The 13,650-nt window shown below is 34.6% G+C and overlaps 1 protein-coding gene across 6 annotated transcripts in view; it reads left to right on the forward strand.

The window, feature by feature from the left end:
- Positions 1 to 13,650, forward strand: part of THUMPD2 (THUMP domain containing 2) — a 42,578-nt gene that overhangs the window by 3,065 nt on the left and 25,863 nt on the right. For 5 of the 6 annotated variants that reach the window (XM_057558305.1, XM_057558308.1, XM_057558306.1 and 2 more), the window contains exons 2-6: positions 2,799 to 2,934; positions 4,309 to 4,715; positions 5,628 to 5,705; positions 8,100 to 8,152; positions 11,900 to 11,987. In XM_057558305.1, the coding sequence (XP_057414288.1) occupies positions 2,799 to 2,934; positions 4,309 to 4,715; positions 5,628 to 5,705; positions 8,100 to 8,152; positions 11,900 to 11,987 (762 nt within the window). Of the gene's footprint in view, positions 1 to 2,798; positions 2,935 to 4,308; positions 4,716 to 5,627; positions 5,706 to 8,099; positions 8,153 to 11,899; positions 11,988 to 13,650 lie in introns of those variants that run through there. The other variant, XM_007167117.2, reaches the window with a different exon arrangement.

A 13,650-nucleotide genomic window follows, 5' to 3' on the forward strand; every position in this document is an offset into this window, starting at 1 on the left:
GTTCTAATTATTGTTATTGAATATGATCAGTTACAAACAAACTAAAAAAAAACGAGTAATGGTAGCTTCACTGTTTGAAATCATAAACACCAAAATTCATTTCTCTACTACTTTGAGATACAATGTCTTTACAAAGGGTGAACTGTTAAAGTGCTTTCATATATATGATTGATTCTCACAGTGGCTGTTTTACGACTTCGTAAACTACTTCTGATTACGTGCTCATTTCTTGTAAAAGGAATGTAGGCCTAATGTTAATTTTTTAAATAGAATAATGTTGCTTTTGGTTTTGAGAATGTATTTAGCATTTTAATGCCTCAACACATATTATTCTTATGATTGGATACCTCAAATAAATTAAATGACCTTTTAGGTCCTCTTAATTAACTTTATTTTCAGTCAAGTCTTTTTAGTTTTTTTGTTCTCCACATCCCCCTCAAAAAAAGATATTTTTGGAGGAAGTTCATTATATAAACTGTTTCCCTTGATACTCAAGTAAATGAGAAAATATAAGATCTTTGTACAATTAAATAACTAGTGTCTAGACTACTTAGGTTAAAATCACTGGTCTAGATGTTTGCATCAGTTTGTTTATAAGACTTGGATCTTAAAACCATACATTTTCAGTAAAATATTTATTTCAGCTCCCCCAGAATCTTGACAAGGTATTTCATGTCTGTTAACCTGTTTTGTGATGGCTTAACATCAGCTATATTTTTAGGTCAAGTAACATAAAATCTAAACTTCTAAAAATTTACTTTTTAAAACTGTGTCTCCAGGTTCTAAGCACTTTTGAGGTATATATTTAGTTTTGACTTTAGTGGGAAGATGTCACCTTTGTAATGAGAAAGAAGTAAATTGTAGAAACCAGAAGTTCTTGTTTTAGTTACTTCATTGTCCCCTTAAATACTGATTCCTAAACATTCTTCTCATTCCCTTCTCCCTCCATCTCTCTTGGTCAGCCGCATTGCTGGTACCTAAGCTATTTGGGTTTTCTTTTTTATTTATTTGTTTTTCCAGCTCTATTGAGGTATAACTGACATACAACATTATGTAAGTTTAAGGTGATTTGATACATTTATATACTGCAAAATGATGACCACCGTAGCATTAGCTAACACCTCCATCCCGTCATATAAGCACCGTTACTTTTTTGTGCTGAAAACATTTAAGATCTACTCTTTTAGCAACTTTCAGCTATATAATACAGTATTACTAGCTGTAATCACCATGCTATATGTCAGAGCCGCAGAACTTGTTACTCTTATAACTGGAAGTATTGGGGTTTTACCTGTTATCAACCTAGGGCTTCCCCAGTAGAGATTCTTCTTCATCAAGCTAGAGTGGTAACCTCAGAAATTACCATCCCCAAAGCTTAATTAGACTAGGTCAGATCAAACATACAACAGTTGGAGTTCAAATTCCCATTGAATGGGAGCTACCTACACACATGGGATACCCCAAATTCCATGGTTGCCTCAGTCCTAGGAAATGACTTAAAACCATGTCAGTCAGCCCATGGCCACTGCTAAAAGGAGAATGCTGGGACTATCCGCATCCATCCTGAACTTGAGGGGGTTGGATTGACCCAAAAGGTTTAGGGTTCCATTGGCATTAAGCACCATTTGCTGTACCTCATTGGACTCTCTGTGAGTCAGTGCTCTTTTCATTTTCCGTTCTTCCCTGACTTTGACCACATAGCCATCCTGTCTCCACAGCCTCTTTCTGTTTGATGCATACTTCTTGCTTCTGTCCATTTTCCAGTTCCCACAGCCAAATGGTTCATTATTTCTTCCTCAGTAATCTACTTCTCCCTCCAGCATCACATTCAACACTCAGTCCTCTATGCCTCTTCCACGGTAATTTTTTCTGCCAGCTAATTTAGTGCTGTCATAGTTTTCATCAAAAGCCTATAACGCTTGACCGTTAGCAGCTGTGGTACTCGATGACCGTTATCAAGCCGGCCTGAGCTACACCATCCATCCACCTGACACCATCAGTCAGCATCACACAGCAAATGTTGCCATGCTGACTCACAGTTTACTTCAGCCAGGTTGTCACTCCCATCTGCGTGTTCTTGCCCTTTTTTCTTTTGTTACAATCCCTCTTCCCAAGTCTTATAGGATTCTTCCCCGAGACTTTTACTAACGATGGCTTCCATCGTTGGTGCTACTTATTGTACCTACAAATTACCAGTGCGTTTATTATGTTAAGTTTTTCGTTTTCTTCTGGGTTTAATGCAGGTTGTTGTCTTATAAATTTTACATTTTAATTTGTATGTCAGTGTATGCCTATTAGATTATTATTCATCTTTAAGATTTATACTGTATGCTTCCTTGTAGACCACGAGGTAGATGTTTAAGAAATACCTACTGATTATTTTAACCTTGGGCTAGACACCTCATTTGTCCTCTCCATTATACCTTTCCTTTGCCCACTCTTAACAGTTGTGTGAGATTTGATAATTAATGAGTATTTTGTGTTCTATTTTTTTAGTAGTGTGTGCACACACACACTTTCCAAAAGGTAACATAGAAAGATTATGATCTTGGTCACTGACTATGTGACTTCATACAAATTATTTAACCTCTCTAAGCCTCAATTTCCTAATCTATAAAATGGGGATGATAAAATCTACCTTAGAGGGTTGTTATAAGGATGAGGGGGGAAAAAAATGTATTCAGAGTGCCTAGTACAGTGTCTGATAAATAATAGATACTTCAGAAATGGTCATTTTTATTATTGTTAGTCTAGGTTCCATGTTTTAATTCATTAATATCTATTTTTTCTATCTCTAGGTTGAATATATTTCAGGAAAAGTTTTTTTCACCACCTGTTCTGACTTGAATATGCTGAAAAAATTAAAATCTGCAGAAAGGTTATTTTTACTGATTAAAAAGCAGCTTCCGTTTAATGTTTCTTCTGTAAGTAAAGGTACAGTGTATACCTATTGCTTTTACCCCCCATGATATATTGTACGCCAAAGTTTTCTGCTTGGTAATTAATATGTAGCCATTTCACATTTTTAAGATTCATTCAGACCCATGGGATCGTTAATTAGTTATTTTTCTGTATTTCCTGAACATTATCACCTAATTACGTCTCTTCTCTTTGCAATCTGCTGCCTTTCTTCTGAGATTGTAGTGTCCTAAGTCACATTTCTCCCTTAAGAATTACGATCAGACACCTTCTCTAGAGCTATGTATGGTCAGTGCATTTATTTAGACTTAGGAGCATGTGATAACCCAAAATGCGTTGATTTAATAAATTGGTCAAAACTGTCACCATCTAAATTTTAACTGGTGAGTGATATAATTGGAAAAATACTACATAGTAAAATTTCCTGTTTGGGGAACTTTAACTGTTTTGAAAAAACTTACACCCATTTATAAAGCATTGGAGTTAAAGAGGGCGTAAGAGATTTCTTGTCCACTCCCTAATTTTATAAATATGCTGCTGAAATAATGTAAAGATCTTGATAAAAGCAACAAAAAAGGATCAGATACATCTGGCTAAAACATTGCCTTAAACCTCATTTTGATTGCTGCTTGTGCACAAGAGACCATGTCATCATATAGTCTATAATAAAATGTGTCAAGAAAGATACAAATGGCAAGAAATCAAGACAGGGCAGAAAAATTGTTTTAAAGCAAATCCTAGGGTATTATATTGTGGGGTCAATAAAATTTCATCCCAATATTCCACATACTTTCATCTTTAGAAAACTACAGTAATTATTCTTGGGTCATTTTGATGGCCCTTGTTCATCAAGGAAAGGTTACATTTTATCGAGCATGGCTGGCAGTCCCTAAGTTATGAGTCGGCTGTATATCTCAAGTATAACTTTGTGGAAACTCCTTTTACGATCTGTGCTAATATTGTATGGTCTAAAATAGTCCCAAGATTCAGTTGCTCTGTTTTTGAGCTCTGTGTTTTGCAATTTATTCTGTTTTTTTAAACTTAATTTTTATAGGCAAGATCAGCATTATTTTAAAGATCAACACATGCTCTAGGTCTATAAGTATATTGAAGAGATGCATATGTTATCATAGGACAAATGATCTTGCTAAAGAAAATGATAACTTTGTAGGAATTTTAAAACAGTTTTGACGTTAAGTATGGAATATATGAATGAACTTTATTCTGCACAATATTCTTATGTTAAATTATATAAATTCCAGATGAAAGGGAAGTCACTATTCATGTAGCAATTTAATAAAATTTCTTATTTTAAAGAAATAAAGGTAATGGGATTTGGGGGTGATGAATAGCTTCAATAAAGGGTAAACTGAGATTTTATTTATTTAGGAAAAATACTTAATGAAATGCAGAGACTTACAAATGATGATCCTGAAAGTTGGTTGAATGCCATTTCAATTTGGAAAAATCTTCTTGAACTTGATGCAAAAAAGGTAAAACTTTCTCAAAAAAATGCTAACCCACTAAAAAGAAAAGTGGGAGAAAATGACATCATTGCTAAGAAACTGAAAACAGAACAAATGCAAGAGATACAAGAGAATAAGGAATGCCAACTGGAAAAACAAATAGAAGAAGAAACACTGGAGCAAGGAAATTTTACCACTAAAAGAGACAAATCTCAAGAAGAACTTCAGAACGATGTAGTAGAAGCAGTTGGTACTCATAACCAGAACGACTTAACTTTCAGAGTTTCCTGTCGCTGCAGTGGAGCCATTGCAAGGACCTTTACTGCACAGGTACACTTTCCCCCTCCAGAGTGGGTTACCATTTTCTAAAAGAATTTATCACTCTTTAGATCTAAAAAGAGGTGAAAACCTTTCTCAGAATACATAAACCAGGTCCAGACAGATAACTAGGCCTAATCTCATATAACTAAATCTCTTCTAAAAATGCATTTTCCTTCTTAACTGTACCTCAGATGCTTAAGAGGAATAGTATGCCATTCTATGTAAAGACTTCCTTTTACTTTCTCCCTAAAAGTTTCGTTAAACGAATAGATATCCTTTACATTTGGAAATCCTAATATCATGGTCTGAAGCTTTTTGGCTTTCTCTGTAGTTCGGTTCTGTGTTTATTGAATTGTTGCTCTGCACCAGGTCCTGCATGTGGGATTGTCCCAGGACCCAGATGCAAATACACAGATAGACGTAAAAGGAGAGCAAAGACCACGAACAGACCCTACAAAGTTCAGTAATATAAAGGGCATAAGCCTAGGTCCTTTGGCCAGTCTTAAAATCAGACAGACCCTTAAGTTTGAGCCTAATGCTATTGCTGGTGATTTTTAAACATATAGGATTGCCATAGCTAAAACAGTTAATCTTTCAGCTTGCATCTGTTTCCTAAAACCCAGAATGACCATATTTATCAGGCCATGATCTGGTTATTTCATGTATCTAAAATGACAAGAATAAAGATTACATACAAGTAGACGTTAATGCCATAGGATGTGTTGGGGGTGGAAGGGGTAAAATGTACCCTTTTTGCCTTGAGTAGAAAATGCTTTCGTGTGATATTTTAATATTGTAACCTTAAATTACCATCAGATAGTCTGATTGATTTTCCTGCAAACTCTGTTAGTTTTTGCTTACATTTAAACTTAAAATTTTCATTTTTAGTATATTCTTTTCTATAACCTGCTGCTTTTCCAGGAGGTAGGAAGAGTAATTGGAATTGCTCTCACGAAACAGTTTGGATGGAAAGCAGATTTGAGGAATCCAAATTTAGAGGTAATGAATGTTCATTTTATTTTATATGCTTATAACCTAATTCTTTAAAGACAATGCCAACTATTCTTTTTTTAAATTGAAATATAGTTGACGTAAAATATTATTTTTCAGGTGAACTACACAGTGATTCAACATTTGCATACATTACAAAATTATCACCATGTTAAGTCTAGTAGCCATCTGTCCCCATGCAAAGTTATTACAATATTATTGCAATGTCAACAACTTTTATTGTGCTTTTCAATTTTGCTTTAGAGTTTTGAAAATCATGTCTACATGGATCCAGCAGTCTGTTTCCTCTTTAGCAATAGAATACTGCAGATAATTTTGCTAGTAGTCTTCACTGTGAAAATGTCTCATCCAAATAGGACTTTTGGAATGGAATTGTTTAGTCACAGTTAAACTGAACATTTAACATAAGGTTGCAGAGATGCTCTCTATAATCACTATAATAAATAACAAGTCTGTATAATAAGAAATTCTAGCTAATGGTAAAAAAAAAAAATTGGAAAACAAAAAGGCCAATACAAAGTTAAATAGTATGTTAATCGTGGCTTTGTTAGGGTTTGGGGATTATTTTTCTTTTTCTCTATTTTCAAAATCAATTTAAGGAGGTTACACAATTTTTAATTAGAACAAAGTAAACACATGGGAAAACAAATTCTAGCTATAAAAAATATTCTTCACTATTTTTTGAAAGCCATCTCATAAATTTGACCAGTTTAGTCACTTTTATGATTCGTTAATTCATAAATTTATTGTTATATAGCTTTAAATGGAGTAATGGCTGGCCAAATCAGAAGATTTTGTGTTTTTCAGTTTTGTTATTTGATATTTTTTGCTTTTAATAAGTCGTACCTCTTTTATATTCTTTATTGCTGTTATGCAAAATATTTTGACCTCAAGAATGTTTTGACATAAGGGTGTCTTCCTTCATCTGCCCCTTTCCACTTTTCTTATCTTCTGCTCTCCTGGTTTCCTCCTCTCCATCTCTCCCTGACTCTATCTCACTGTCTCAGAATTATAGTTTTCTCATAGTTTAGCTCATAAATAAATATATCTAATTTAATTCCTATCATCCATTTAATGCAATTAATAATAGCTATTGGTAGAAATAATCAACACAAAACAAAATTGACAACAATAGAATCACACATAGTAAAATCCGTGACCAAAATTGACAGAAGAAACAAATCTTAACAAATTTTGTTCTGTACAGTTAATAGAAAAACCTTCATGGTGGGGAAAGCTATACCTGATAACATTTGATATATAAAAATATCAGTATATCATATCTTTAATATAACTTTTAAATAGAAAAGAATGAATCCCAATTAGTAGTTTTGCTAAAGTGAATAATATAAAAAATTGGAAAGTTTAGCTTCAGTAATCAAGGAATTAAACTGACTAAATGGAGTTCACTCCAGATTATTCTTTTCTTAATAAAAGTTTATCAATATTGGAATAATTCTGATTAAACTATATTAAAATACCTTTGGGGTGAAAGTATCAGGAATCAAATGTTCTTGAGGTCAAACAGCAGAATTAGAGAATTCCATAAGCCTCATCAGGCTACAGAAGGAGGGTTCTTTAAAATTTATGTGGGCTACTAATTATAACTTGAGATATTTAAATCCTCATCATGGCCTATCATGACGACTACAGCTGACACTGCTATACAACTTAAAGGAAGGCGGTTAAGAGAGTAAATCCTAGGAGTCCTTATGACAAGGAAAAAGATTTTCCTTTTTCCCCTTCTTTTCCTTTTATCTATATGAGAAGATGGATGTTAGTTGGACCTATTGTGGTAATCATTTCACAATATACGTGAATGAGACCTTCATGCTATATGCCTTAAACATATAGAGTGATATATGTCAATTATTTTTCAATAAAACTGGGAAAAAAATAACAAGGTAATAGAAAGGAAGAAGCTCCCTTATAAATAGTAGGGAGGGAAAAGGTCACCCTTGCTACAGTATATTTGGCTTAAAGAAAGTTTTCTGTTAACCATGGCATCAAGTCTTATTTAAGGCTAGAATTAGGGTAGATTTAGGTAGTTGTCTCTAACCTAAAATGATGAAAAATCTAATTTAGTTAAGGTAATTCAAAGAATCACTGGGAAGAAAGGTGACCTTGAGTTCTTCATAATATGATTCTCAATATAACTTGTATACAATTTGACCTCAGAATTTTTCTATGAGACGTACTTAAAATTTACTTTGCCTCTGCTCAGTAAAAAATATTATGGAACATTTTTCTGGATATGACAAAGCCTTGGAATTTCGTATTAAAATATAGGTTGTATAGGTTCAAAATGGAAGTTTTCAAATTGTCAGTCATTTGGTAATGCATTTCCTGTTCCATTTTAACTTCTGTTATTTGTTCTTTCAGATCTTTATACATCTAAGTGACATTTACTCTGTGGTGGGAATTCCTGTGTTCAGGTAGATATTGTTTCTAAGTTTCAGGTTTGTTCCTTAGTAGAGTTTGTAAAATTAAGAACTTTGTGCTTTTATTTATAGTATGAAAGAAACATTGATATATCAGAGGGGGCTAAAGGCAAAGCATTTGAGTTCTTTGCTTGAACCAGTAAAGTGTTTTCACGGAGCTTACTAGATATGATCTGATCGGACTAGAGCTGTGAAAGATTTGATCACAATAACCCACTGATTACATGATTCATACTGAAAATTATATCTAATTATTTCTATTATTAAATGATTTTCACAGGCCCATATTTAAGCTAAAATTTTTAGTCTGTTGGCCTCTTGGATTTTTTTATTAAAGTAGAAAATACAGCACAGTTCTTAAAAGTCACCTTAAACATTCTTCAAATTTTATTGCAGTTCTTTTTTTGTGGGAGAGTAATTCCAGGTTTTAAAATCTTCTTCAGGTTTTCTCCCTAGTTATGTTGGGTACTATATAATAATAAATGCAGTTGATTCCTTTTCTTATTCAGAAATACTTATTGAACCCTTATCATACGACAGGTCCTTTTTCTAGATGCTTTGGGAAGAAAGAGCTGGTTGGATGATGGAAATAGGGATTTGCAGTTTTTTGGGAACATGTGAATATTGTTGGCATCTTCAAAACATTTTATATGCAAAGCCCTGTTTACACAGTATAAGGTGATTTAGATACCCCTTCTCTCGGTGATTCTAGGCATGGAATGTTTTTAAAATCCTAAAAGTGCTATGGGAATACCTCACTTACCCTAAGCTCACATTTGTGCATGTGTAAGCCTGAATCAGGATGTAAAAAGGAATGCTGAAGGTCATTGTAATAGCGTTTATCAAATGGTGCACCATAGCAGTTGATTAGCACCATCCTGAGAACACTGTAGACGTTCAAGAAGTGTTGAATGATTGAGTTCCACTGTGTGCTAGTTATAGGGTAGGCCCCACTAGCCTCTAGATTACAAAAATCATGCATCAAATAATATTTCTTGTCACCTTGACACACACGAGGTCATCACATGCCTCAATGCCCTGTTGGTTTCCCTTGGCCCCCACCTACCCCAGTAGCCTACCAACTCTCCCAGATGAAACCTAACCCACTGTTTTATACCTACACCTACAAGGTGTCCAGGCTGCCCTACTCCAGTGCCTTTTGAAGTCCCAGGCCCTAACCCCTGCAGAATATTTGTAAAACTGGTTTTTGTTTTTGTTTTTTTTAGCAATTTTGCCTACCATGGGTTTTTTTTAATTTTATAATAGTCGACAGGAAAGGTGGGAGAAACTGAAAGATGGCCACATTTCAACCTGGTGTAATTATTGATAGTCACCAAGACAAGGGTAAGGAAGACTAGTAAGACAGTAAAATATGAAATATATTTTTAGAAGGATTCATAAAGCAGCTAAATATTCTTTAACACTTTGGCCCCTAAAAGGGTGAGCTTAAGTGTCTAGAATATTGATTTATAAGGAACATTTCATCCCCAGCAGGGCTGACTGATGCAGTATGAATGTATTTAGATTTTTGGCACCAAATAAAAGAACTCATTTTTAATTTGTAATCATATATAAAAATGCTAACTTTCATGCGCTTTTATTATTAACTTAACAAATAAACATATATAAGTTTTTATATGTGTTTTTAAAAGGTGTACAATTTTATTTAATGCTTGCTAGACACCCTCAAGAAGTCATGCTTATGGCATCTCAAGTAATAACTGGTAATTTAACCTAAAAGTTGACAAATAAAAGGTATGTATCTGAAAATTAAGGCTCAGACCCTGAATGAGCAGTGGCCGAAAATAAGATTGCATTAGACCCTCTGTGATTAGTCTGTTTCACTACCTCAGCGAAGGAAGGAAGCAGTCACGAAGTGTGTTGATTAAAACAATTCGCCATTGTGTGCGGCAAGGGAGGCGTATGAAGAACTGAAAAGCAGATAGCGGTGGACGAGAGAAGTGACGGTGGAGGTCAGAAACCGTAACCTGGTGACCCTGACAAGAGAAGAAAGTCAGAAGTGATGGAACAGAGGACAGAGCAGCCATCAAGTTTGAGGGACACACAAAAATGTGTATCTTAGTAGCACATCACCTGGTACAGTAAGCATAGTGGATAAGAACCATGGACTTCAGTTCCCCCTTCTCCACAAAATAACTCTGTGAGTTGGGGCATATTATCACATTCCTCTGCTATAAAATCAGGAAAAGGATGGTATCTGCTTCCTAGCTTTGTAGTTGGGATTAAATGAGATAACACACATGAAAATGAGATAACTGCTTTTGTGATAGAGTAAGTGGTGAATAAATTTCAACTATTCTATTTTTAAACAGATCAGCAACTAGGGAGGGAAGGGGAGAAGCATTTACCAGAGTAAGATTAATTCATTCAATTAATTTCAAGTGAAATTATCTAATGAGTACTTACTCTGTGCTAAGCATTGTGCTACATATCCAGTGTTCAAAGATGAGTAAGATGGTTATTAAACACAAGGAATTCACTCTAGTGGGAGAACAGATATGTGGTCAGTGCTTGATTGGAATTAGAAGAGGACCTAACTGATGGAGGACAGGTGAGCAAAAGAACACATAAGAGTATCACTCAGTGTATCACTTAAATGGAGAATAATAAGCAAGGATATCTCAAGTGGACGATATCTCAGGGCTTCCTCATTATAATAGTAAATATGCAATTATACTGTTTTATTTGATAAGGTATTTATAATTACCTCATTTCATTCTAAGATCTTAAGAGGCTTGCAGTAAATACACACAAAACAGGATAACTTAAAGTCAAAGAAAGAGCAGAAATAAAATGATGAAAGGAAATAGGGTTTGGAAAACACTGTGGCTTTGTGTAATGTTAGTAGAAGAGCCCCTTAGTGGCTTTGGCACAAGCCTACCCCCAAAACAACCAGGCACTGATTCTTGAAATCATACCTTAATGTCTTACCAACAAATTGTATACATGAAATAGAAAAGTGCATTGATATTTCCAAGGAAATGCTTGTTCATTGCATTAGAAACATAGAAGTAATATTCTGAAAATTTGTATCAAATCTGGAAACACTGATAGTAGCAATGATTAGGTAGAGGATAAAGTATAAAGTGATACATAATGGAGACCAGTGAACTCATTGGGGAGATGTCTGCTTCAGCCCTTCTTTCAGTATATGTGCTGCCGAAGCGAGCACTTCAGCCCTTCTTTCGATAAATTATCTTAGGCAATACAATGTCATGCTTCGTTCCATCTTTTGAGAAAGATGCAAATGAGCAAAAAGCAAACTTACAAAAGGGACCTTTTAGAAAACATATTTCAAGGGTTAGCATCCATTCAGCCCTGCTTCCTATACTACATCTATATCACAATGCAGTCTGTTCCTCTTGATGACTCCAGATCAGCAAGGAAAGGTCTAGTCCGTGTGGGAAGTCAGGGAAGTATATAAACACTTTAGGAAGATTTCCCTCATGTGATTAAATCTTTGTAAGTTAAACACATAAGGGTTTAAATTTCACTTATCTAAAAAATTTACCTTTCTGAAATACCACACTGGCTGGTTAGACAAGGTGCCAATTAAGAGAAGGTAATTTTGTAATAAGGTTAAATATTCTCTAACAGGAATTACTTTAGTGCATGTTGTATGAACTTGTTAAAATGAGGTACAGATATGAATGGGTTAATTATTTTTGTTTACATCATATTCTTTAACATACAGTAATGTTGGGTGTTCTTTTCTTTTAGGGTTCCTTTAGCCAGCAGAGCTTACATCAAGACAGCAGGACTGAGATCTACCATAGCGTGGGCAATGGCCTCTCTCGCAGAAATTAAGGTAAGGAAACTGTTCTCATTCTTATTAATGTAATAGCAGGGTCCCTTCCATAATTAACTTAACACAGTCTGTTATTGATAGTCATCTTTTCTCTTTAGTTCTTCTAACCTTTTTTTTTCTTTTTTTCTTTTTCTTGCCATTGCTCTTACAAACTGCAGTGATATGTTTTTATATACTGTTGAACTTCTGAGAGTATTTTGGCTATGAAAAAGCTGAGTCAAAAAATAGCTACATTTTATTATTCCTAATTTTTTGTCACAATCACATGGCCTGTACAACCTCTACTTCTTAAAATTTAACCAAGATCTTGATCAGTTTTTGTAAATATTCCATGGACATAAGAAAATAATTTTATTTTCTAGTCAGGAGATGGCCTTTATATCTTTATTTACTGTTTTACTGTCTGCTCAGTTCTGAAAGAGGTATTTTGAAATTTATTAGGTTATTACATTTTTTTAAGATTTTGCACTTTTATTAGTTGTTACCTCATTCAGCTGCTGTGTAGTTTGGTTTATACTCTTTTATGACTGTTACTGCTTCATTGTGAAGTGTGCCTCTTTCTTGTTATTAAAGTTTTCATTATCTTGATTTGGAAGTTTAAATTTAAATTTCACCATGTCTTATTAATATTTTCACTGTTTTCTTTCTCTTTGCATTTTCCTTTGTAGTAGTTCTTTGACACTGCTGTGTTTTCAACTTTGTTTTCAGTGTGTTTTTTTAATAAACACAGAACTCTGTTTTTATCCCACTCTGATAGGCTCTGTCTTTCAATGAGAGAATTCAGTATTATGATAGATACACCTGATTGCATTCCTCCTGTTTTACTCTGTTTGTAACTTCTTACAGTTTATTCTCTTTATTTTTGCTAGTTTAAGCAAGTTAATCATTTCGCTCTTCTCCCTGAGGTTGGATTTTACTTTATGTTCTACTCCATTAGCGGCTCCCTCTCCCAGCTCTCTTAATTAAACACATGGGACTCGATTCTAACTTTACAACAAGACATCAACTCTTTCTTTGCCAAGACACTGTTTTTACCACCAAGGCACTCTAATCGTCCCCCCTCTGTCCCCTCTTCCCTATCATAAGGTGAGACCTCCGGGGTACTTTTTTCTCTTCTCCTGCCCCACCTTTACTCCTCCCTACAATGAGACCTTTGAAACATTTCCCCCCCTTCCACTCCCAACTCCCAACTACTAGATTGAACTAAATTATTTATTATGTATCAGAATTTCCCTTAAAGCGTGTCCCTCTGTTTCAAAAGTTCTTATTCTGCACTTATATTACACAGCCTATCCTTAATCATTAAGATGTAATGTGTGTAACATACACGTTTCTGTATAAACACACAAAGATATACTGTGAGGTGCATTGCTCCTCGCTTTTGTTCTTCACTTTGAGGCCTCGGCTCAGGTGTACTTGTTGCTTGGTTAATCTTTTCTTAGCTACTTTCCTCAAATGTGGTATTGGGGAATATACTGTCTGGATTCCTATATATCCTCCAACTTCTTCCTTTCAACCTGGGTATCCCCACTTTGGCTAGGTATAAGATTCTTGAGTTGCAGTCCTTTTCTCTCAGAGGTCTGTAGATGCTATTCCATCGTCTTTTCACTTCTGGTGTTCTAGGTGAGCAGTTCACACCAGTGTGATTTTTCTTTTCCATTAT

The sequence above is a fragment of the Balaenoptera acutorostrata genome, chromosome 12, assembly GCF_949987535.1.
Source record: "Balaenoptera acutorostrata chromosome 12, mBalAcu1.1, whole genome shotgun sequence".
Lineage (NCBI taxonomy): Eukaryota > Metazoa > Chordata > Mammalia > Artiodactyla > Balaenopteridae > Balaenoptera > Balaenoptera acutorostrata.